Source organism: Panthera leo, chromosome D2 (genome assembly GCF_018350215.1).
Source record: "Panthera leo isolate Ple1 chromosome D2, P.leo_Ple1_pat1.1, whole genome shotgun sequence".
Classification (NCBI taxonomy): Eukaryota; Metazoa; Chordata; class Mammalia; order Carnivora; family Felidae; genus Panthera; species Panthera leo.
In genome coordinates, this window is record NC_056689.1 from 80962130 (window position 1) to 80985956 (window position 23827).

General features: G+C 48.5%; 1 protein-coding gene and 1 long non-coding RNA gene across 2 annotated transcripts in view; one reads left to right on the forward strand and one right to left on the reverse strand.

Moving 5' to 3' along the window:
- ADAM12 (ADAM metallopeptidase domain 12) overlaps positions 1-23827 on the reverse strand; it is a 347394-nt gene that overhangs the window by 83791 nt on the left and 239776 nt on the right. Inside the window, exons 6-10 of the mRNA XM_042908975.1 lie at positions 18343-18529; positions 10513-10578; positions 9376-9447; positions 4445-4614; positions 1886-1970 (exon numbers count right to left, since the gene is read on the reverse strand). Coding sequence (XP_042764909.1) covers positions 1886-1970; positions 4445-4614; positions 9376-9447; positions 10513-10578; positions 18343-18529 — 580 coding nt within the window. The remainder of the gene's footprint in view (positions 1-1885; positions 1971-4444; positions 4615-9375; positions 9448-10512; positions 10579-18342; positions 18530-23827) is intronic.
- Positions 726-8979, forward strand: LOC122202553. Its single transcript, XR_006194727.1, has 5 exons — positions 726-1145; positions 5101-5447; positions 5793-5969; positions 7768-7934; positions 8209-8979. It is a non-coding gene; the product is annotated as an uncharacterized LOC122202553 (long non-coding RNA).

Sequence of the window (23827 nt, forward strand, 5' to 3'; positions counted from 1 at the left end):
TTTGTGAGTCCTTGAAGCAGGCATAGTCACATGGAACACCCATGAACTTAATTCCAGAGACATAATAGGAGAATGTGAGTCTAGAAGTTTCAGGTCTGGCCAAAACATTGAGCTCATTTATCTCAGGAATTTTATAGAATTAAAGGGGCTGTGGCCTTCCGTCCCACTTGACGCCTCTCTCCTAACTGGAGCGGACAAAGGATGTGTCTAAGGATGACCTTCACCGCTGACATGTAGGTCAAACATATTTCCTGTTGATGAACTTTGACCTTGACCTGATTGCCACTGCAGTCCACATATTTGCTTATATCTGCCACGTTCATTTTCATCCATTTGAAAAAAAAAAAAAACAACACAGGCTTTTCTGTATGCTTTTTAAAGGAGGAATCTTGATCAAGCGCTTGTATGGAAACAGAATAAGGGATACAAACCGAAGAAAGCCACTTAAATATGATCAGAATGGTTATAAAAATGTTGAAACACCCCAAACGGCAGAGTCTGCTATGCTTATGAGGAATTCAGTTTCAGCTCTAAAAAATATTTATGCCCATTTTAAGTGGCAAAGTCAGGAGCAACTGACCATGGAGCCATGAAACAGAAAATTATTCCCTCTTAAAATTTTACAGGCTCCTCTGTAAAAATGTAGTCAGGATCTGACTTGAAATTAACCTGGCACCAACAAAAAGCAATCTTTCCAGGGACTTCCATGGTGGAGAGCACACAAAGGGCTTGTAAGTTCAAAGAAAACCAGAGGGTAGCTTGTACAAGCCAGAAATCCAGAGTGACCACGCTTTTCCCAAAGGCCTCTCCGGCTTATATGTTCAGTGCATGTTTACAGGAATTAGCAACACTTATCAGAGAAGAGACAACATTTGTTATGTATGTTCACTAAGAAGATTAGGTCGGGCAGTACGGAAGGAAAATAAGAGTCAGCAGAACATTACTCCTTCTGCTCCTTAATACAATGGAGTATTCAGAAAGGTTCTGTTTGGAAAAAGAGTGTGGAGGAAACCATGGTTTCTTAGAAGGGCAAGGTTCTGTTCGTTCAACGGAGATGTCAGACTGGTCTCCGAGAATACGCCCTGGCTGAGGGCTGGTGCAAAGGGGCCGCTATATTTTCGGAAGAGGGACAGCACCAGCATGAGGTGAAACCTTTTCTCTAAGTAACGGATGGAGTGGAACAGGAGTCCCCTGTTGGGTAGCATATCAAAGCTCTTTCCCTCTTAAATTCGTAAGAAACAAGCCCCAAATACTCTTCCTGTTTTGCCCCCTTGTATAAACGTATAGAGCCCACATATGACAAAAATATCCTTACAAATCAATAAACCTAAGTATCTGCCTTCCAAGATTAATGTTATTATAAAGACAAATTGGACACAGGCTAGGAGGTGGGTCAAGCATGTGCAGTGGTAAACAGTTAAAAACCTCAGACTTTTGGCTGTTGGGCCTTGGACGCAGAACCATCAGAAAACCATTCTGGTAGTAATGTTTGGTGAGACCACAGTCTGTCTAAGAAACCGAATGAGGAGGGCAACCCCGTGTCCTGGCTCATCCCAATGCCGGGAGGCATCCTGGACTGAAATGCTTGGACCAAGACCCCAGCTGAAACTTCTTCTCCAAAAAAGGGGCAGACGGGCTTCCACTGAGTTATTTTTACACACTCACCTCACTTGTGTGTGACTTGGTGTTTTGAATAAAGAGTCCCTGAAACATTATGGGGTAGGGAAGATCATCAACGGAGCTAGAAAATAAGGTGGAATGACATCTAAAAGCCATTTAAGAAAAAGGCCTCATTTTACTGAGTCTGATAAAAGCAGGGCAGTCCCGAGACAGCGAGGGAAGTGTCTGGGGCACCAACATCGGCTCCCCGGTGCCCTTGACTTACCATGACGATTCCTCCGGACTGCTCTGCTGTGCACATGCTCATGATGGGTGCCATGCCAATGGTGGTCCCTTGGAAATAAACCCCACTAGGAAACAGACAAAAAGCCACTCTTAAATTATGAGACAGAGAGAGAGAGAGACAGAGAGAGACAGAGAGAGAGAGAGAGAGAGAGAGAGAGAAAACCAAGCAGGCTCTGCACAGTCAGCACAGAGCCCGACGTAGGGCTTGACCACAAACCATGAGATCGTGACCTGAGCTGAAACCAAGAGTCAGACACTTAACCGACAGGGCCATCCAGGCGCCCCAGGAGCTACTCCTTTTGAACAATGCCTGCTAATGAAGCGCTGAGGCCATCACAGAGAATCACTGGTAACTAAATGAAATGGATGTGGTGGTTCATTAGACTTCTGGTTGTAGCTGAAGTTTGCTTTCCTGTGTGACGTTACAATTAGGCCAGAAACCCAAATTCTTTAAAGTGTGATGCTAACGTAGTTGGCAAAAGGGGAATCAGCAGAGAAATGACTGCTCCTCTGGAGTCAATGTAGAATAAGCAGCCACAAAGCCTTACTACACCAGAAGGAAGTTTCCAGGAGGGGACGTTATGGCTCAGGTACCGGCTTTCCCCCCCTGTGGATTCTTAACCTGATCAGTGAGTCCAATGACATCAAGGCTTGTTTCATGCAAGCGTTGTTCATTCGACCCTCTTGCGTTACAAATTAAACATTGTTTGTATTTGTCAGGGGTGCCTGCGTGGCTCAGTCAGTTAAGTGTCCAAGGTCATTCCCATCTGCTAGAGAGAAATGGCATTGTGGGGCACCTGTGTGGCTCAGCCGGTCAAGCGTCCGACTTCGGCTCAGGTCGTGATCTTGCGGTTTGTGGGTTCAAGCCCTGCGTTGGGCTCTGTGCTGACAGCTCAGAGCCTGGAGCCTGCTTGGGATTCTGGGTCTCTCCCTCTGTCCCTCTGCCACTCACATTCTGTCTCTCAAAAATAAGTAAACATTAAAAAATTAAAAAAAAACCCACATTGTTTGTATTTGTTGAATCTTCTTTAAGGGAATCTCTTTTAAATCTTTAAATGACTTACTCATGTTATCTTGGCCATGTACATACGTAGGTAGACACATACTGTTTGAAAAGTTAGTTATTTTAACAGCATTCAACTGGACAAAAGGGAGTAAGTATATATAAAACCTCATCTGTGTATGTATGCATGCATCTATCCATCTGTCCATCCATCCGTCCTATCATACTCATATGTACAGCAGTTGTGGTTACAGGTTTTGTATTTACATCCATATAGACCATTTTAACAGATACCATTATATATGCATATAAATAATAAGGTTATATAAGAGGCTAATTTATTTCCAGATGTTCAAGTTGGACAGACTCCGTTTGGGGAAAAAAATCAAAACAAAATACTCTGACTCAGAATATCTAAAATGTACTTTTAGTAGTTCAGGATTAATCAATGCATAAAATATGAGGCGACCACAAATATCCAAGGCGGGAAAAAAAAAAACAAACAACCCTGTGAAAATGGCCAAAGTAAATTATCAGGGAATGCCAACAGCCTCGGTTTGTATGCAGGCATTTTCTAAAGTAAGGACGGGGTAAGAATGGCTTTTAGCTTTCTATAAGTTTTTAAGAAACTAGATACAATTTGCCTAAGACAAGTGTCTCTGACCCTGAAGCTTTCAATTCAGTGAAGTGAGCTACATGAGAATGTAAGAATAAGGTTTAAGGGTCTTAATAAAAAGTTTGTCACTTTGGGAAAAACCCACTCCTTACTAATTCAGTTTATGATTACACTTTTTTCCCTTTAAATATAAAGGTGTCCGAATATCTTCCTAATATAGTATGTTACATTATAGCTGTGTTTTCCCTCATTTTATTATCTCCGTGACACTTAGCGCTCTCTGCAATTTCCTTGTTCGTTGTCACCTTCTCCCAACGGACTGGGGACTCCTGAGAGCAGGGAGCCTTACAGTACTGGTCACCGTTATGTTAAAAGCACCTCAAGGGTGCTGGCTTCCTGATGGATGCTCAGTCCACAGCGATCGAAAGAATGCAGACCGCTGGGGTCCTCTGATCTAGAAAACCAGAGTCCTAGAGAAACAGGAGGAGGAATGAACATTTCCTCTCTCCAGGCATCTGGCAATAATCATCCTAATACATCGTCCTCACATCTTGCATAAACATTTTTCAGTAATAATGAAAGAAAATGAGCTTTTTTTTTTTTTAATCGCCTACTCGGGACAATTTTATATCAAGACAAAGACTAGAGAAATTTGCATAGAGGAAAACATCCAGGTGATGGAAAAAGAAAATAAGACATCTCTTGGAGGGACAGGTTTCCTAGGGGGTTCAAAGGGAGACGTTCCCAACAGACCCACAGTTTGGTCAGGATGGCGTGTGCCCCGCTGCTGTGGGCTGGGAAACACCCTTGTACAAGCCAGTGAGCTCTGTAGAGAGGCGTGCAGCTTCAGCGACTGCCAGGACAGGGGGTTGCTGAGGTCACGCGTTCTTCAAGCAAAGAACAGATCACGAACACTCTACCTGATAAGCTGGGCGTTGTCATGTGATTTTCGAGGTAGAAGCTTCATCTTTCTCCAGTCCAGGAATTCGTGGAGGCTTGTGAACGGGTCCTGACTAATCGAGCATTTGTCGATGTCATTCCATACCTCGACGCCCACCAGCACTATCCGAATGTTCAGTGGTCTGTAAAACTGACCGAGACAGGCATCCTCTGGGGATCACATTCATAAGAACTTCAAACGAAGACTAGTACATATTTGCATGTTGTGAGCCTCACTGACCCGGGTGAGAAAAATCCCTCTCTGCTCCCTTGTTCCTGTGGCGTTAGAATTTAAGAAATATTTACAGTGTCTGATACAAAGTGATGTGTTAACTGGGTTTCCAATGTGGCTGGCCAGTTAGATGCCAAAGTTAATAGGCTTTTTGACGTCTGCCCTTATTGGTATGGAAGCACACGTTTCACACAGTTCACTGGTGATTTAAAATGTGCATATAGATGTGTTACCATTGCTAACATAGTCACATTATGCCTAAAGACAGCCAGTTAATAACTACGGCAAGAAAAACAATGAGGGAATTAGGCTCTTTCAGACACTGCCAAGGACAATAATTTGTTCCTTTTAAGCAAAACGCTCTACCTACGAGTTGCTGAAAATGAATCTGTATTAATTTTTCAGCAAAGACTCAGACTTGGCTGACACGATCACATTCCGTCACTTGTAACCAACCTAGAAGGTTCTAATCAAATGAACAAATCAATATCTTTCGGAATAATAAAGGGATAAGCAGAACCCTTCTTCTTCGGGAACTTCGTTGACCATTCTCCTCACAGCCAGAAGTTAGCTCACCAGAGGTGTCACAGGAAAGATCTAAAGGAAGTTCCTCTTTTACAGCCTTGTGATAGAAAGTCTTGGGTACCCTGCCCAAAGCAAGTATTGTCATTGCTATTCTGTCTCCCGTCTGCACACATCCCTGACTTCAACCTACAGCCCTCCCTCCACAAGCAGATCATCCTGGGTCAGAGGTAGGACGAGCAATTCTTCTAATGGCTAAGGGATAGTTTTATCCAGGGCGAGATGAGTGGTCAGGGCAGAGGGAAGAACTCCGTGTTGCCCCCAACTACTTTCCTGCCCCCTAAGTGGCAGGAGGTGGCTAAGGAGGTGGCTCTGTGCCCAGGACCCGGGGGGTGAGGACACGGGATCACCTGGCTGGCTGTAAAATCTTCCAACGCCCATGAGGGGTGAGGTGGTACACAATGGGAAGGTCCTCATTTTCTGAGATGCCTGGTAACCAGGCAGAAACAGGTGGCTGATGACAGCAGCCAAAGTTAAGTTCCAGGTGTGAGCTCGTCCCATTTTTCCTCTACCAGGATCCGGGCCAACAAGTAACACAAGTCGCAGAAGCTCCGCATTTGATGGTTAAGCCCCATTCCAATGTGGTGAGCCAGAGGGCAATCAGCTCCCCAAGTGTGAGCCTCTGACCCTGGTGCTGAACCCGCGGAGGGCAGGCTCGCCGTTTCCCCTGCTCGTCTCCCCGCGGTCATCTGGTGAGCACAAGGGTATGACTGGGACACAAGCTACATGGCAGAACGTCAACTGGGTCTCAAGCAGATGACAATTATGGGCATTACATTAATAAGTTCATGAGACAATGCTTCGACCCAAATGCTGCCCAACAGCTTGTTTTTAATCAAGAATTGCTCGGTCTGTGATATGTGGAATTTAAGAAACAAAACAGATGAACATATGGGAGGGAAGAAAAAAAGAGAGAGGGAAAGAAACCATAAGAGACTCTGAACGACACAGAACACACTGAGGGTGGACGGAGGGAGGTGGGTGGGGGATGGGCTGGGTGGGGGATGGGCAGGAAGGAGGCCACTTGTGGTGAGCACCGGGTGTTGTATGTAAATGATGAACCACTGAAGTCTACTCCTGAAACCAATACTGCAATTAACCAATAGTTCATTAAAGGAACTAATTAGAACTTAAATTAATTAGAGAGAGAGAGGAAAAAAAAAAAAAAGCATTGCTTGGTCTTGTCTGTGGTATCCACTCGTAAGCTCCCAGCCCAGGCTTCCCGGGCTGAATGAAGTTCCCGGACTCCTCTGGAATCCTGATGGCATGCGTCTTGGCTGCTGCCTTTTGACAGAGGGACCACACTTCCCACTGTGTCAGGCACAAAGGTAACAGTGATCAGGAGGCAGATGGGTAAGAAGTCCAGTGCCGATGCTCACACCGCCTTGCTAAGCGACAACCTCAGAGCCAATGCCCTGTGTGGGCTTCAGGTTGTCACCTGTGAAGGGGACACTGTGTTTGCCTCCGATGAGGGCTGTATGGGAGGGTCACTAAGGTCTGTATGGGACTGCGTGTCATTGTTTCTCAGAGCCGACGTTGGTGCTGGCCAACCAAGGAGCTTTTCGTACCATGATGGGTTACCATTTCTGCTGGCTCTCTCGGGTCACGTCCTTATAACAGACTTCACACGTCAGCATATCACACACGGTCCTTCCTCTCCAAATCGGCGTCACTGAGCAAGTGTCGTGCGTGCTACTCCTCCTGAGTCATCACAGACAATCCTGCCTGCTGGGAGCGTTCTTCCCAGGCTGCTGATGGCTGATACCCATAACCACAGCGGACACTCAGCGAGCACTTACTACGTCCTTGGCGCAGCACTCAGGACTTTCCACGCCGCAGCTCTCTTAGCATTCACGACAGCTCCATGAACCAAGAGTTAGCATTAACCCCATTTTACACTCAGAGACACCGAGACCTGGAGGGATCAGGCAACCGCTCAAGGCACGACTGGCGTGGCCGGGATGTGGACACGAGCAGAGTGGGCCTGGCGCCCAGATTTAAACCGCTATGTAGCACGGCCCCTTCTGTGCGAGTGCTCAGGCTCCCTTCCAAGATGACCCACTGTGACTGCAGGCCTGGGGAGACGCTCGACGGGGGCCTGGCGGCTGTGTGCCTGGCCCACGCAGCCCAGGACGGGGGTGGACACCATCCGAGGGCAGTGGCATCGATTCGCCCACGAACGCAGCGGCGACAAGGATTTGCTCGGCTCCTGCTGAGTGCCGGGCTCAGCAGTGGCACCAAGAACAAGAATGAGGGTTCCCTTGCCCTTGCTCAGAGGTCAGCAAGAGGCTCAAGGCTGGGGACTCTTGGCCATTAGGACAGTTCACTCCAACAGACTGAACTCCCAAGAGAGGGCAGAAACCAGGGATTCAGAGGGGGCTGTGCTTGAGGGCTCAAGGGAGGCTTTTTGGAAGAAACGGATCTGAAAAAAATGGGTGGAATTAAAGGGAAGCCCCTGCGGGGTCCGACATGAGAACTCGCATCCTTCAGGCAACCGGCCCGGGAGAGGGGGAACAAAGACTCCCGTGAGAGGGGAGGTACCTGCAGAAATGAAACGCACAGAAGACCAGCCCTTCCAGAAGTAGGTCACAGAGGGTCAGCGCTAATGGACCTGCGGCTGGTGCTAACTTCTTGAGAAGACGTGGGACAGACTGGAGGTGAGAGGTTAAAGAGGCGAAGCTTGGGCGAGCACACGTGTCAGGGCTCTGCCCTGCCCTGCCCTGCGGGATCAGGACCTGGGGAACATCCCTCGGCTCTAGTGCCCAGGCCTCGCTCTCGCCTCTGAGCATCAGACCCGCCTCCTGTGTTTTACTTACAGGGGTGGGGGGTGGGGGGTGGGGGGAGTGGCCTGGAGGTTTCAGAAGGTCACCTTTGCACTAAATCACTGCCTGGTCTTTCGGCCTGGGCTGTCGTTCTCCCCCTTCCCTTCAGGCCAATGCAGCCAGCCGGGCAGCTGTTAACGTGAAGTTGCCCCTGGAGCAGTCGTCGTTTTGGGGCCGAGATGCTGTCACTTGCAGCGATGCAAAACTGAACCTTGGAACACTGGCCAGAGCCCAGGGCTCATCAGTGAGCAGGTTCGGAGGCACAGAGCATCTGGAGGAGCCCGCGGACCCCCAGCAGGGGCCTCGGGGTCTGCTGGGGGCGGCCCGCCTACGGGTGCTCAGGAATTAAACTCTCTCTCGGCCAGAAACACAAGAACAGCCAGGCTGGCAAATTCCATGCAGTCCGTCAGGTCTTTTCCGAGGTATGTTGTTCTCTAATTACCGGTGCAAGTTATTAACAGCCCCCCAGTTGCCAAGGTGCCCGGGCAGCGATGCCTTTGGAAGCTTCCAGGCAACTCCAACGTGCAGGCGGGTGTGAGAAGCCGTTTTAGACCGAGAGCCAGCACCAGACAGCTTGATGGCTCTGTTCCGCGGGGTGCGTGGAGAAGGGCAGGTGCTCAGACAGCTTCGCCCTCTGCTTGTGGACAGGTAGTGTAGGGAGTGTTGCTGAGCACACACTCCTGGGATTAGACCAGGCTTCTGGGGTTTCCTCTAGGTCTGAACCACCTTTGCCAAGGTTGGTTGCCAAAGCTCCCAACCTCTTTGAATGGGGGGGGGGAGGGGAGATATTCCAACAGCTGATTGAACCCAAAGCCAATGGCCATGTCTCCGGACCTTGGAGCCCGCGTGTCCTTTATAAATGACAGCCTGCCCTCGGCGGGGAGGGGGCCCTGGGGAGCAACTCGGGGAGACCTGGGAGGAGGCGCACTTAGGAGTTCCCCAGAGGGTCGGATGCGTCCCAGAGGGTCGGATGCGTCCTACAGGTTTCCCGGCTCTGATGGAGGAGGGTTCCCCTCACGCTGGGTCTCTGGCCAGAAGAGAGTCTGGAGGGAGATGTAGCCCCAGGCCACCGCGGTCCAGACAGCGTGCATCTCCTGTAGCTTTTCCACGCCCGGGAATTCTGTGCTCAGAGGAAGGGGAAGTCCGTGTTCCAGCCCAGGACCAGAGGCAGAACCGATCTCACTGCCAAGTCAGACGAGGTGTGCTTCATTCCCTGCAGCCCGTTTCTAAACATTTACGTGATTTGAGTGATTTAATTACCCCAAAAAGAACTTACCTTGTCAACGTGATTAGCGATCTCTATTAATCGCTGCTTAACTTTTTCCAGATCTTTTCCTTGCCTCTGAAACTTAATAATTTTAAATGTCAGCATTAATAACGGCGAGAATACCCATCAAATCTCATCTTCCCAGCTCCTGGAAATGTGAAGTCTTGGGCTTCACACACCACCCGGGGCCCTCCCCAGTTTACGGTGAAATGAGTTCCCATCCTGAGGAGTAAATTTCCCTGTCTGGGGACTTTCTGAAACTCCCTGAAATGTGCCCAAGCCAAGCGCTCAGGACACAGCAACTTCTGCGATTTTTCCAGCCACACAAATGGTGGAGGCTGTGACATGTTTTGGCGGAGAGAACAGACAGCGAGAAGGCAGTCCAAAGCCATTTTTCATATCATCAACTTGATTTTAACATCCTCAGAAATTTCCTTTATATTTGTTTTTAAAAATGAAACAGTAAAAGGAATAGAAGCTCATGGCAAGCAGTCAAACAAGGCAGAGGAGAAGGGAGAAAAGTTAATGAGGTCCCCTTCTCCCCTCAAATCTGACCTTCCTGAACGGGAACAGTTTTCTGAGAAACAGTCAAGCCTGTTTCATTCGTAGGTGTCGAGTGAGTTCACGAGAAAAAGTCACCTCATTCAGACCATGGGGCAGAGGTGAGGAAGGAATTCAGAGAAGATCATTTCAAAACAGCTCACCGGAAACCAATGAAAGGAAGAAAGCTAACGTAGCACCAAAGCACACGTCAGTTTTTCTGCCGTGTCCCTGCAGCCTGCATTCATTAATTCATTTTGGTTTGGGATGCATCGGACATTTTTAAACCCAACTTTCCCCCCAAATGCTGTAGAATACATTCTCAAGCCATCTGCCATTTCCCCCAAATACTTCTGTTTGGGGACCTTAGCCACAGGGCAGTCCTGCCTTTACTGCAGCCCTTGCCATTATTTTGGAATATCAGGTGCATTTTTAATATTTCATACGTTATGATACTAGGAAACCGCTTCAACGGGTTGTTTCCAATGCTTTTAAGGGCTCATAGAAAATGAGGTTAATCAGGGCGAGGGATAACTTGCTCAATATTTTCTTCTCCCTATTTCTGTTTTTAACCAACTGTACCGAGAAGTTTGATAAAGCTCTTACCTCTCGGTTGTCCGCGACAATAACCAGCTCTACGTACTTGGTCATCTTGAGGGTCTCTCTTTTATGCTGCCAAAAGTAAACACGGACTTTAATTTCCTATAACACCTCTCCGCGGCTTCCAGAACACTGCCCGTATCTCTGGACCCACACCCTTTAACTGAGGCGAGAGAATCCTCACCACCACCACCGACCCTACCCCTGTCCCCTCTGAAGTTCACCTCCAACCCCGACAACCTCTGGAAAACCTTCTCCACATGGGTGACCGGCTTCCATTTCCATCCGGGAAATCCTTCAAGAGGAATCCCGCCTGCCCTCTGACTCATTGATGGCGGCGGGACGAGAACGAGTCAAGAACGTTATTACGCGAAACATGCACGTAGATGAGTCAGACCAAAGCAATTCTCCGGAACCCCAGCCAGCCGATGGCCATTCATTCTGAGCCACCTGCAGCACATCTGAAGGTCACTACAGAAGAAGATGCCATCCAGTGTCTCATGTGTGTCGCCTTCCCCTCTATGGCCTACTTTTGGGGGCAACACTGAATAGCCCGTTTCAGGCAGCTTACTCCTCGGGGCCGATCATGCGAAAATCTAGTTAGAAGCAAAGGATGAGTGGTCCGGACAATGGGGAACGGCCAGACTGGAACAGAGTTGGGCAAGAAGGAGGTGCTAAGGGTAAAACCAGAAAGGATCAAGAGTAGAAAGAAACAGTGTCAAGAAAGGAAGAACGGAAAGACTGAACTCCAGGCCCTGGAGAAGGGGGTTTGGGGAGGGTGAAGGAGCGGAGAGGAAGGGAGAGACTGTGCACCAAGGGGCAGGCACGGAGGAGAGGGCAATGGCAGACGTATGACTAGTGAAGGCAGCCTCTGAAGTGGGTTACATTTTAATCGAGCTTCCTCAAGAAACATTTGCACCCTTCCATGAATTACTGGGAGAATCCCAAAGGCACTTTTAGGAGAAAAAGAGCAATTCCTGGAGGGTGGTCTCAAAAGCACACATGAAAAACAAACAAAAAAAAACAAAGCCTTCTGCTTCTGCAATGAAAAGCGGTTGGAGGAAACGGGGGTCGAGCTGGGTTTGGTCCCCGCGACGGACGGGCTGGTGTCTGCATTAACGATATTGCTGCCCGGTTAAAGCTCTCGTGCTCTGGCCATGCTTTCAGACAACGGCACAAATGACCAAGGCATGCTTTGAATCAGCTTTCCAGTCACATAAGCCCGAGGGAAACATCTTTTATAAAACAAATCCCCATCAGTCCGGGATCTTCAAAACAGGATTTTTACAAGAAAAATGTTTGTATCATAGCAGTGTTCCTGCTCGCCGCCCAGCTGTGCTGATTCATGAATTTAGGTATCCCTCAAGAAATCTGGAAACCTTCTGGAAGAGGGAAAAGCAAAGCACCAGGAAAGGTATCATTTCTCATATTTTTACCACGTTATGAGAAAAGAAGTCAAGCTTCATGACCATGTGTTACAGGCAGGCTTTATGGTGATAGCTGTGGACTCAGACGGGAGAAAAGATTAGCCCCGGCCGTACCCGCTCGTGTACCCCAAATGCGACACCTTTGGAAGGGGTGAAGATCTGGCCCTTTTCCCTTATCGAGGTGTGAAAGACGCAGAAGTCTCCTTTTCTCCCACGACTCTGCGATTAATCATGAACAGATTCAGCGAATCCTCCAGGAGAAAATACAGCTCTATCACAGAAAAAATGAATTAATCTCCTGTTGAAAAACTCGCAGGAAGGGCCTTGGTTGTTCAGGCACTTACACCTTTCAGACCACGAAGGGGTGAAATGAATGACCAGGGGATTTTTCCAAGTGGCCTTGGATCATCATTTAGAAAATACACAATTCCAGATAATGAAAACAAACACATGAACGCAATTTTCCTGTCTCTGCAGTTTTCAGAGGAGTCCAGATTTTCTCATGAATTCAGAGAATTGCAAGCTCAGAGAGAAGCCTAACCACATAATAATAAAAAGCCATGGGGGAGGGGCCGGCTCATGGCCGCGAACATTCATTCCTCTGTCAGTGGCACACACAGAGAGGCTTAAATTACCTCCGCATGATTTCGACCTGTCTGGGCCGTCCAGTTTAAAAAAAAAAAAAAAATCGTATGTAAAATTTTTGATATGCAGAGCAACATTTGAAACTGGTTGCTTGATTGAATTTTCACTGTCGGGGTTATAAACAAAAGCCCTTCCCCAAACAGACAGGAACATAATAAGCCCCTGAACGTGGCCCAACAGTCTCGGTTCCAAGGTGGAGACCGAGGCGTTCTCGGAGTCTTGCTCAAGAGGGAACCAGTTCCTGGGCCTCTTGAAGTTGTCACAGCCAAGTTCCCGGAGACAGAATATCCCCCAACATGCTACAGCAAGAACTTTGGCCCTGGGGACTTAACCCAACCCAAGTCAGAAAAACAAGCTGAGATTAGGGTTTCGATAAACTCTCATCGAACCTCCTTCCCCATAGGGGCCAGACTATTTGTGTATCATTCCTCGCCCCACAAGTATTTACTGCAGCTCTGTGTTCGGCGTGATGTTAGGTGCTGGGGATACAGGGACGGACAAACAACCTAAGTTAAAGTGCTCACGAGGCTCACCTCCCAGGAGGGGCCGGGGGATGGGGTGACAATAAAAAGTTAGCAAAAATACAGCTGAGTCTGTGGAAGGTGCTGTCGCCATGAGGTTAAAGATGGGGGCGTGCGACTAAGGCGGCTGCGACCTAAGGAAGAGAAGTAGGTATGTGTGGAGGAACAGTGTTCAGACAGATGGAACAACAGCAGAAGTCCTGAGGCTGGGAGACCAGGCGGTGTTAGAGCAACAGGCAGGACGTCTCCATAGTCTAGAGCGGAGGGAGGGTTGCGGATGAGACGTGCATGCGGCAGGGGCCACGGCAAGGAGGCTGAAGGTGACCTGAGAGCAACAGGGAGCCCCTGCATGTGAGCTTCTAAAAATATCACTCTGGCTGCTGGGAGAACGGATTATTGGACGACGATGGTGGAAGCCAGGAGTGCAGGTGATGGCTGGTGACCGCTGGGACAGCAACCATGGAGATCGGCGAACGGCCTCCAGTTGACTGGGCTAAAACCACCACCAAGAGACAATAACAATGGATCCCGGGCCAGTGGCTCCAAGGGTGGCAAGATCGGCAAATTAAACAGATCAAAAGTTTGGTGTATCTGCCTCTGAGTAGAGAAGGGTCATTGTTGGCTCGCGCGAGGCTCTTGCCTTGACTCCGAGGTCACTTTATGAGTATTTAGAAGCTGAGCCCTGGTTCCCGCTGTGTGAGGTCTTCTCCTACATCCTGGCAGTGACTTGCGTGGGGGTGAAGCACACGGACAGCGTGGGGGGACAGCCTCTGGGGCCCGGCCAGGACGCGGGCTGCAGAAACGACCAGCCGAAGAGGCGAGAAGCCAGAAGAACGGGCTCAGTCCGGTGAACTGAATGTTAACGGGACAAGTGGCGTTGAGTCCAAAATGCCAGTGGCACCAGCGAGATCTGTTATGTATTTATCCAGGGTCTTCATCGATTTGGGTCTTAATAGGAATCTACACCTGGAGATTCTGGGGGTTCGGCTCACACTGATGGATGCTCAGGACTCAGGGCCAAAGAAACAACTGTGGAACTGCCTCCGTTACCTACCAGCAAGATCTACGAGCGAACGACCAAGGGAGGGGTGGATATGCAGATGGTTATGTCAGAGAGGAATTACGTTACGCCCGCTGCAATTAATGAGGTCACGTGGTTCTGGCCACTTCCGGAAACCCCACTATCCTTAGGCTCTGCGGAGGACGGGTAGGATTATTGCCGCTCCTGTCGCCACCGCAACTGTGTCTTCTACTAAACCAATAGGAGAGGCTGTCTAGAAATCAACAGCAGTAGCCCTGGCCCTTTTCCGAATGGCTACTTTTTTCTTTTTCTTTTTTTAATGTGTATTTATTTTTGAGCGAGAGAAAGAGCGTGAGCAGGGGAGGGGCAGAGAGAGAGGGAGACACAGAGTCCGAAGCAGGCTCCAGGCCCTGAGCTGTCAGCACAGAGCCCGACGCGGGGCTCGAACCCACCAACCCCGAGGTCGTGACCTGAGCCGAAGTCGGACGCTCAACAGACAGAGCCACCCGGGCGCCCCTGAATGGCTACATTTGAGGAAACATGGCAGGGTCTCCCCGACCAGCTCAGCAGCCTGAGCAAACACTGTTTGCCAGAGGAACTATCGCCTTTGGCATCTGACTCATAATTACCCACACTAACGGAGGGGAACCGCAGCACAGATAATCCCCAAAGAGAGGATAATTCAAACACAATTTACATGTGCCTTTGGGCCGTATTATGTGATTTTCCTCCTGTAGCAGATTTACCAAGCCTTCGCCTATAGCTTGCTGAGGCCGGTGTTCAAATGAGCTTGCATTCTCGAATGGCTGGTTGATGGGCAGGGAAGGAGGGCGGTGAGTCTACAGGACAGCCGAGCGGCAGGGGCTCCGCGGGTTGCGGGGGCGCGATCTGACTGCGAAGCTGTGAGACGGCCGGCGCCCTGCCAGGAGCAACCTGGGTCCTCACTAAAACCGAATGTAGAGCCTTGTAAAAATGACAAACAATACCTCAGGCTCACAGCATAGCCAGTGCAAACCCTGAGCGCTGATTTATTCCTGCTGCTCCGGGAAGGAAAACGCACGTATCTGCAGAAAAATCTCAGCCTGCAAACCAATCTTTGCAACAGTCGCCAGAAAACGCTGGGCGAAGCCGAGGGCGGTCACCGTAGTGCATACAGAAGAGGAGCAAGCCGCAGTGACATTGATTTTGTGGAGCATAAAATAAGGCGGCTGTAAGTGAGGCAGGTGAGCGGCACGTGCCTCGAATGTGCCCCTTTCGTATTTACCCTAGAGGCCGTCCCAAACCATCGCGCCCACCGTTCCAGTTCCCAAGGATTCCCCTTCTTTGAAAATGACGTTTTTGTCTCATTTTCATTATGTAGATGGACTTGAAGTCACAGACATTTTCTCTTCCGTGAAAACAATCGCAGCGACTTCTAGAGCAAAACGTTGAGGACGGAGCCTTCGCTTTTCAATTTAAAGGTTCACTTACACCCCAATACGCATTGTTAACAAAACAGCGCTGCTGGTCTGGTTTTCTGCCTTCCTCCTGAGGCCAGAAGGACTGGAGATTACGGTGCCAATCGCGGGTCGAGAGAGCCCTGAGCTTAAAGAATGAAAATGTGGCTGGCGGGTGGAGACCCAGGTCGTACTTCCGCACGAAATGGCAAACGTACTTGAGTGTCATTGACGCCGTCAGGTTGTAAATCTCGCAGCACGGGTGCCGGGGTCTCAAAGCAAAGCACCTCCAAAGCCAAATGCAAATGTTCTACTTGTTTATGACTGGAAGAGCTACCGAGGCATCACCTCCTCTCTGAGGTCCGGAATGGAAGGCAAGAGTGTCGCAAGAGTGAAAGAAACGTGCCCTGGGGACCACAGAGGCCAGACTTTGTGACTCCAGCTCTTAAATCTGTCACTCTACCGTGTGGATGGCGGGGGGGGGGGGGGGGGGCGGGGTGTGCGAAAAAGCAGGATGAAAACTCCCTGGAACTGCCGTAGGCAGGTGTGTGTAGGGGGGCGGATTTTTCAAGCTTTGCTCCCTGCGGGGGGGACGTTCGGTCTCCACCACTGAGTCTCAGTGTCAAGGTGGGCCACAGTCCCAGACAGGGGTTCTTACCCTTCTGCGTGATGCGCAAGAGAAGGAAGAAGAGTGGCAAGCACCTGTCATAGAAAATCTTGTGAGCAGGGGCTCCCGGGAGGCTCAGTCGGTTAAGTGTCCGACTTCAGCCTAGGTCATGATCTCGCCATTCCCGAGCTCAAGCCCCGTGTCGGGCTCTGTGCTGACAGCTCAGAGCCTGGACCCTGCTCTGGATTCTGGGTCTCCCTCTCTCTCTCTACCCCTCCCCTGCTCATGCTCTGTCTCTCTCTGTCTCAAAAATAAATAAAAACATTAAAAAAAATTAAAAAAATAAACATTAAAAGAAAGAAAATCTTGTAAGCATATTAAAATTTTTTTTTAATGTTTGTTTATTTTTGAGAGAGAGACAGAGAGAGAGAGAGAGAGGTGCAGAGAGAGAGGGAGACACAGAATCCGAAGCAGGCTCCGGGCTCTACACTGTTAGCACAGAGCCCAACTTGAGGCTTGAACCCACGAACTGTGAGATCATGATCTGAGCCAAAGTCAGACACTTCACCAACTGAGCCACCACAGCACCCCTAAAATCTCGTAAGCATATTAAGAAATAGAGGATGTTAGGGTCACACAGGCAGAAGACCAGGATGGAGAGAATCAACAACATCAAAATGAAGGCGAGGGGAACACTCTCTAGTCACAGCTGCGAGGGATATTTTACGAAGGAGAAGAAATCGTTTAGGATAATGTTTACTGGTGGAACTCAGACAAATGACTAGGAATGAACGAAGGGGAATGATATGTATGGAATGTTGAATGTTAAGCAGTGTAACATTCAAAGTCAGGAAAGACAAAATGTGCTGTCTGTTAAGTGGGACCCTGAAGAACATGTCCCTGGGCCATCTAATTATCACACATTTGACATCATATTTATGAATTCCTGATTTCTTGTCAAAAGAGGAACAGGAAAGCCAGAGATGAAAAATCAGGAAGTTGTTGACAACTTCCTATCTGGTTGTACTCATTGAAAGGCAGGGCCCCCAGCCAAATGTGGCTACCCTCCTCCTTTTTTAAGAGAGTTCGCGGGGTGCTGGGTGGCTCAGTCAGTTAAGCATCTGACTTCAGCTCAGGTCATGATCTCATGGTTCACGAGTTTGAGCCCCGCGTCGGGCTCTGTGCTGATGGCTCAGAGCCTGGAGCCTGGTTCGGATGCTGTGTCTCCCTCTCTCTCTCTGCCCCTTCCCTACTCACACTCTGTCTCTCTCAAAAAATAAACATTAAAAAAAATGACACCCCAGTAAAAAATGAATAAATTTGTGCATGTTTAAAAAAAAAAAAAAAAGAGTGTCCGCTCTGGCCTGTGGGGCCCGCATAATGCTGGACGTAAAAGGGTCAGGCAGTCATTTGGGGTGGAGGTTTCGTGGTATTGCACCACGGGCTGTTGAGGCCTCTGTGTTTCTGTCCACTTAGTGGGGAGGGAGGTTAGCGGCCCAGACTCCATCAGGCAACGACTCTTTCTACTTCTGTAGCAGAAGGAGAGACCTTTGATGAGCAGGCCCAGGAGCAGGTGGCCAGAAAACACAGAGAGCTTGGACGGTCTTGGGAAGGAAGGCCAGGCATTGGCATCACGGACCGGGCTAAGCAAGGCTCCTCAGCAGCCCTGCGTGGCCAGGACTCTGGTCACCTCTGCACGGGCACGCAGGCAAAGACCGGGAATGGTACGCAAATCACAATGAAGACCCTATTTGTAAACAGACTGGTGGATGAAGAAACCTCCAAATTGTCTTTCTCCCGTAGCAGCAGAACTGCTGGCCAAGGGCAGGTGAGGGCCTGTTCTCGCCTTGTTTATGGAGGCGGGTGCAACGGTGGGGGTGCGACCATGGGTCCGGGCCCCCGTAGGTTCAGACACGTAACGAAGGGTGATTTTGTCGGCCTCTGAGCCCGACTTTATCATCGGTTAATGACGCCGAGACTGACATTTGCAAAACAACGATGGAGGTTTCAGCATCTGGGTTCGCTCTGCACAGGTGATGGCAACCGCTCCAGATAAAGCGGGTAACTCCATCCCGCAGACACAACACCCAGACAGCAAAATTCCTCCAGACGCCCTCGCCCTGGGTGCCCCGAGCTGGAGTCCCCACGCCCCCAGGAGCACGGCCTTGGTTTCCCCTACCCTTCTTGCCCACGTCTGGGAGGGCGCCGGGAGCCTGGTCTCTGCAGCCGGGGCAGACGTGCCGTGATGTGATCCACAGGACCCCCAGGTGCCTCTCAGGTTCTCCACCGGGAAGAGCTTGTATTCATTGGTTTCATTTTTCATTGGTTCCAAGAGATACGTGTTATTTTCAAATGTGATAAGTCCCCTGTTGAGAAAGAAAGAAGGAAAAAAAGTATATAATTTTTAAAGGTAGCTTCTTGTTTATGGCCAAGGCCCTGTTCTTAACAAGGGAAGGAATGGCAGGAGAAAGGCCAATTTATTTATATCCTCGGGTTTTAAGGCCATTTCTGTGCAACATGTTTGCATGGATTTTCTTCTTGCAAATGTTTTGAAAACAATCTGGGAAATTTTTTTGTTTCAAATATTTCATGGTAAAGAATAGACTGCATTTAGCCTCTATTTTTTTTTTTTTTTAATTTCAATTTACAATTTTTTTTTTTTTTTTTTTTTACTGGCAAAAAGAGTTGAGAGAAATGACGTTTCCTCTGCCTTGGACAATAACTCTATCTGAATTAGCAGGTGTGATTCAGGAGGGAAATCTTTTTCTTTAAAGGCAAATTCCTGCATGTGAATTTTTCAGTCTGGTCCACTACGTTTCCTAAATATTTGAAAGGATTCTGATGTAAGGTTGAGCACCCACTTCTACTTATTTGTGGGAGACGTGTCAACAAAGGAAGCAGTGTAAGGGCACAAAGCATTAGGACTGCTTCCTGAAGGCTGAGGTCTGTGACTTGGCTATAGGTGGATCTCTCTTTATAGGAGAGAGGACTGCTGGGAAACATCCTGGGCCTGAGGTTGACAAGGCGGCCTCAGGGGTCTGGCAGTCTGGGCGTAAGGTCCAGCTCTGCTACTTACTAATAGTGTGAACTTGACCTCTTTGACCTTGGTTTCCTTACCTGGCAAATGGGATAGTAATACCTATTTCTCTGGGCTGCTATGTCATCTAATGGAAACTTTTAGTCCTGTGGAAGCCATAGATCAGTGCTTAAAGGGTAGCTGTCCTCTTTGTTATTAACAAGGGCAGGTCCGCGGTTTAGGCTTCTTTCTATTAACGTGTTAGTCCAAAGACTGACAATTTCCGGAAGGTCCTGTGCTTTGATAACACATTTGCCCACATACTGGCCATCCATGACTCCCTGATAGGAGATATAGCATTAATACGATAAATACACTTCTACGAATGACAGTAACTCCTTAGTTACTGAAGTAACTTCAATACTTCAATACAAAGGAACTTTGAAGTAACTTTTCGATCTGGGAATAAAGGTATAAATTCTTTTAAAAAACAGACAACTTTGTTACCCATTCTCTGCCTTGCAGAGAGAGAAGGTGGCATCATGCCAGGGACCACGATGCGCGTCTGCCCTTCTGGAGCACGACAGAGCCGAGGCAATGTTCCGCTTTCCAGAAATGAGCAGCGCTAGCCTAAGGCGGTCAGCTTCCTTCAGGTGTTAGGGGAACACTGCCCTACACGATGGTTTCTGTTTCTCTCTTTTCCAGTGTGGGACGATAAAGTAATTTAAAAGGCTCTTCTTGGTGTTGAAAGAAGGATTTTCTTTGGAGAAATGGCAATTTGAGTAATAGTAAGTTGGCAGCTTTAAGACTCTTCCCACGCAATAATGGAAGCTTCTAGAGACTTCCATTATTTAGCAAGGTAACCACAACCTCTCCGCTAGAGAAATGCCTAACACGTCATGTGAGATTTATCGCATTGTAAACAGACACGTCTGACAGAGTGAGCCCTAACCTTTTTGGAGACCTGAACCCTTTTATACCCTTCTCACAAAAATTCACATAGGCACATGTCTACGGTATTTTGCAGGTCACGTCCGAAGATTCAGGACTATGGATGAGGTCCACAGGCTCAGGTTTCAGGCAGTAGTTCTAACACACAGTTCACACTGCCTCAACTCAAGGATCCGAGTTTGCCTCAGTGCTGAAAAAAGAGTTGAAAACGCGCACTGCTCCATTCCTCTTCTCCAGAAAACCCGAGCCTGTTTCCACAAGAGGGACCTTAGCACATGTTCCTATGTCATTCATTACTGCTTATTTCGGCTCTTCGTTCGTGCTGTGCTTCTCGTTCCAAAATTTTAGCACGTGCGCTGTTAAAGCAAGGGCCATCTTATGCTTATTGATGGCCCATTTATGGGTGAATAGTCCCTCTTCGAGTTGAATAGAATGACAGTATTTCAGTGCTCACATGGGATGGAAGGAAGAGGTCTGAATGAGTCACATACTTATGTTGAACACAACTGGTGAACAAATACACTCTACTCAGTTCATTATTATTCAACTGGTTTACTCCACCAGTCCAATGGAATGAAGTTATGGGCAGTGGGAAAGAGCAAGGTCATGTCTGGATGCTTGTGCCCCAATTAATGTCTTCATGTGTCTCCAGTAGACCGTACAGATGAGACTTTGGCCATCCTCTCTGTTGGGGCGGCATGTATCTCTCTTCTTAAAAAGTTCTTCGTGAAACAAAACTTAGGTTTTGAAGTTTGGAACGGGTAATGGGGATTTTTGTTTGTTAAAGTTGATTTTAAAGAGCCTAAATTAAGACAGAGTACTTAAAAAAAAAAAATAGGCCAAGGGAATGCGGAAAACAAACACACTTGAAGGGAAAGCATAGATTTGCTGAAATACTGACTTTCTTGCCCCAAAACAAAGACGATCCCAACATTTCACTTCATACACCAACGTCTTCTATTTTGCATTAGAGTTAAATGAGCTGAACCCTCACAGTAAAACATGTCACCAAGTTCTAATCACGAGAAACAAATTACTGAAAAAGTTTTTCTACTTTATGGAAAAATTTTAGAAATTGTCTACTTAGTCATAAAAATGTTCTCATATCTCCTTTTATCTTTTAAGTCATCCAAGGGCCAGATGTTGAGAAACTGGGGTGAAGGCTTTCCCTTTGCTCCAAACAACTCGCAGCCTGTAATGCAGCTTAATTAAATAATTGCTCTGGGCTGTCTTGAGTATAATTAATCATTTAGCCCTAGAGGTTGCTGGAAACAACAGTGGACACAAAACTCAAGGATTCAGGGTTTCTGAGATGTAAAATTCTGATGTTCTCACAGCCCTTGCTGGCCCCGAGCTAGATAAGCGAGTGTAATTTAAGCTGAATGTCATAGATATTTAGTTGTAAACTTGGAGCTCGAAGTATCTCGGAGTATGGAAGTTAAATCCAGCAGACTCTGAAATTGGGGCTTTTTTCCCCGGCCAGAGTCGGGGCAGGAAAATGAAGCCCGTGGGTACCTTTTCCAGGGAAAGACAGGAGGATCCTGGACCGGCCTCCATGGTGGGGAGCGAGGCCGAGTTCTTGGGCAGTGAGTTGAGTATATGAACGGAGGAAAGCGGAAGAGAAAGGCACGGTTGGGGGGTGATGAGGGCCACCTGATGGCACTCTGTCTGGGCTGTGCTCATTGCCTTGACCACCCAATGGATCTGCACCCGGCTGTATCTCTGGCCGTGATCTTGACTGTCAAGGACACGCAGGTGGCTGGAGGCAGAGCTGGGACCCGTGGGCCCAAGCCCTGCCCCTCTCAACCCTCACGCCTTCTTGCTTCCCTCCAGCGCTGTTGTGAGAGGGAGGTGGGGCCTCTCGTGAGAAGCACGAGAAGGAAAAAGAGCCAGAGAAATGGAGTGGCTGCTTTGAATATAGGCAGCCTTCCTTAAAAGTTTAAAATCGTGGTGTTTTTCCTTCAACGGCAACAAAGAGGAAGCTATTAAAATTTTAAATTGACTTTGTTAGCTCTCAAAGTGAAAACTCAGGAGGCCTATATTTCCTCCAGATAAGTTTTTGTTTCTCTCAAAATTCAGTTTTTAATCTCCAAAGCAGTGGCGCATCAGGCAATAACACGGCCTCCTGCTGTGGTTCTTAGTACGATCTTTCTTACGACTCCCGGGCAATTCGGAGAGTGGTGCATGGATTTTGACTACCTGTAATAAGGCAACGATTAGAATGTGTGAATTTTCCGGACCCGGTTCCATGTTCAACTGCTAATTGAATTTTCGTGGGAAAAAAAAGAAAGACTTCTGGTCTCAATATCAGGCTGTCAGTCATAAGTTAGAACTGCGGTTGGCATGAAATCTAATTTCAGTCCTTTCCTGGGGGAGCCCATGGGTAAAAGTAATATCCCACCTCACGCACGCCGGATACAGCGATCGCAGCGATGTTACCGAACACGCAAGCCCCGTTGGGCTTATTTCCAACAAGTAATTTCCATGAGAACGACTCATGTACAGTCAAAACAAATAGGCAGTGCCCCCTACTGCATGCAAAGCCCGGGCTAGCTAAGGTAGAACACACAAGGATATCTCACCCATGGTTCCCGTTTCAAATGTAATTCACGTCCGGGTTTGGGAGGCATGACAGAAGAGGTAAAATGTTAAACTATTATAAAAGATTTTAATAACAGTTGTGACTGGCACATCAGTAATAATAATAGCAGCTTACGATTTATGAAGAGACCACCCCGTGAGTCAGGCTCCTTTCTAAAAACAACAGCTTTATCGAGAAATGATTCACATACCATTAAGGTCACTCTTTTACAGCATGCAACTCGATGACTTTTAGTACGTTCAGTGAGTTGTGCAAACATCACCATTGATTCTAGAATGTTTTCATCACCCCCCAAAAAACTATGTACCCACCAACAGTCACTCCTTATGCTCTCCCGCCCCATGAGCCAGGCTTTTGAATCCCTCTGTTTTCTCTAATATTTAGAGCAATCTTTTTAGAGCAGGTATCATGAGCCCCTTTCACTAAGAGGAAGCCAATGGTAAGAGTCCAAGGTCACTGTAGCGGGTTGAATAGTGTTGCCCAAAAAAGATATGTCTAAGTTCCAACAAAGGAACCTAGGAATGGAACCCTTGGAAAAAGGGTCTTTTCGGGTGTGATTTTGTTAACGATCTCAAGGTGAGCTCATCCTGGATTCACGGTGGGCCCTAAATTCAACGACACGTGCCTTTAGAGAAAAAGGAGAAGACAGGGACGTGGCGGGGAGGCTACATCAAGGTGGAGGCAGAAACCAGAGAGACACAAGCCAGGAGACGCCAAGGGTTGCCAGGAGCCGCCAGGAGCCAGGAGGGACCCACGGTGGACCCTCCCTCCAGCACTGCTGACTCCTTGACTTCAGACTTCCGGCCTCAAGGACTGTGACAGAAGAAATCTCTGTCGCTCTAAGCCCCCAAGTTCGGGGTCTCTCGTCATGGCAGCCAGGCAACTCACCCAGTCACCCAGCTGGTCAGCGGCACAGCCGGGAAGCCCCAGGTGGACGTGGCTCCCAAACCCATCCCTCGTCCTTGGCCACACGGGGTGACCGGCCTTCTCGCCTCAGTCACCAAGGACTCGCGCCGGGGAGGCCACAGCGGAGCTCGAGGGCAAAGGCCGCCCACGGGATGGGTGGTCAGCCCGGTGCTGACAGAGGGAGGGGTC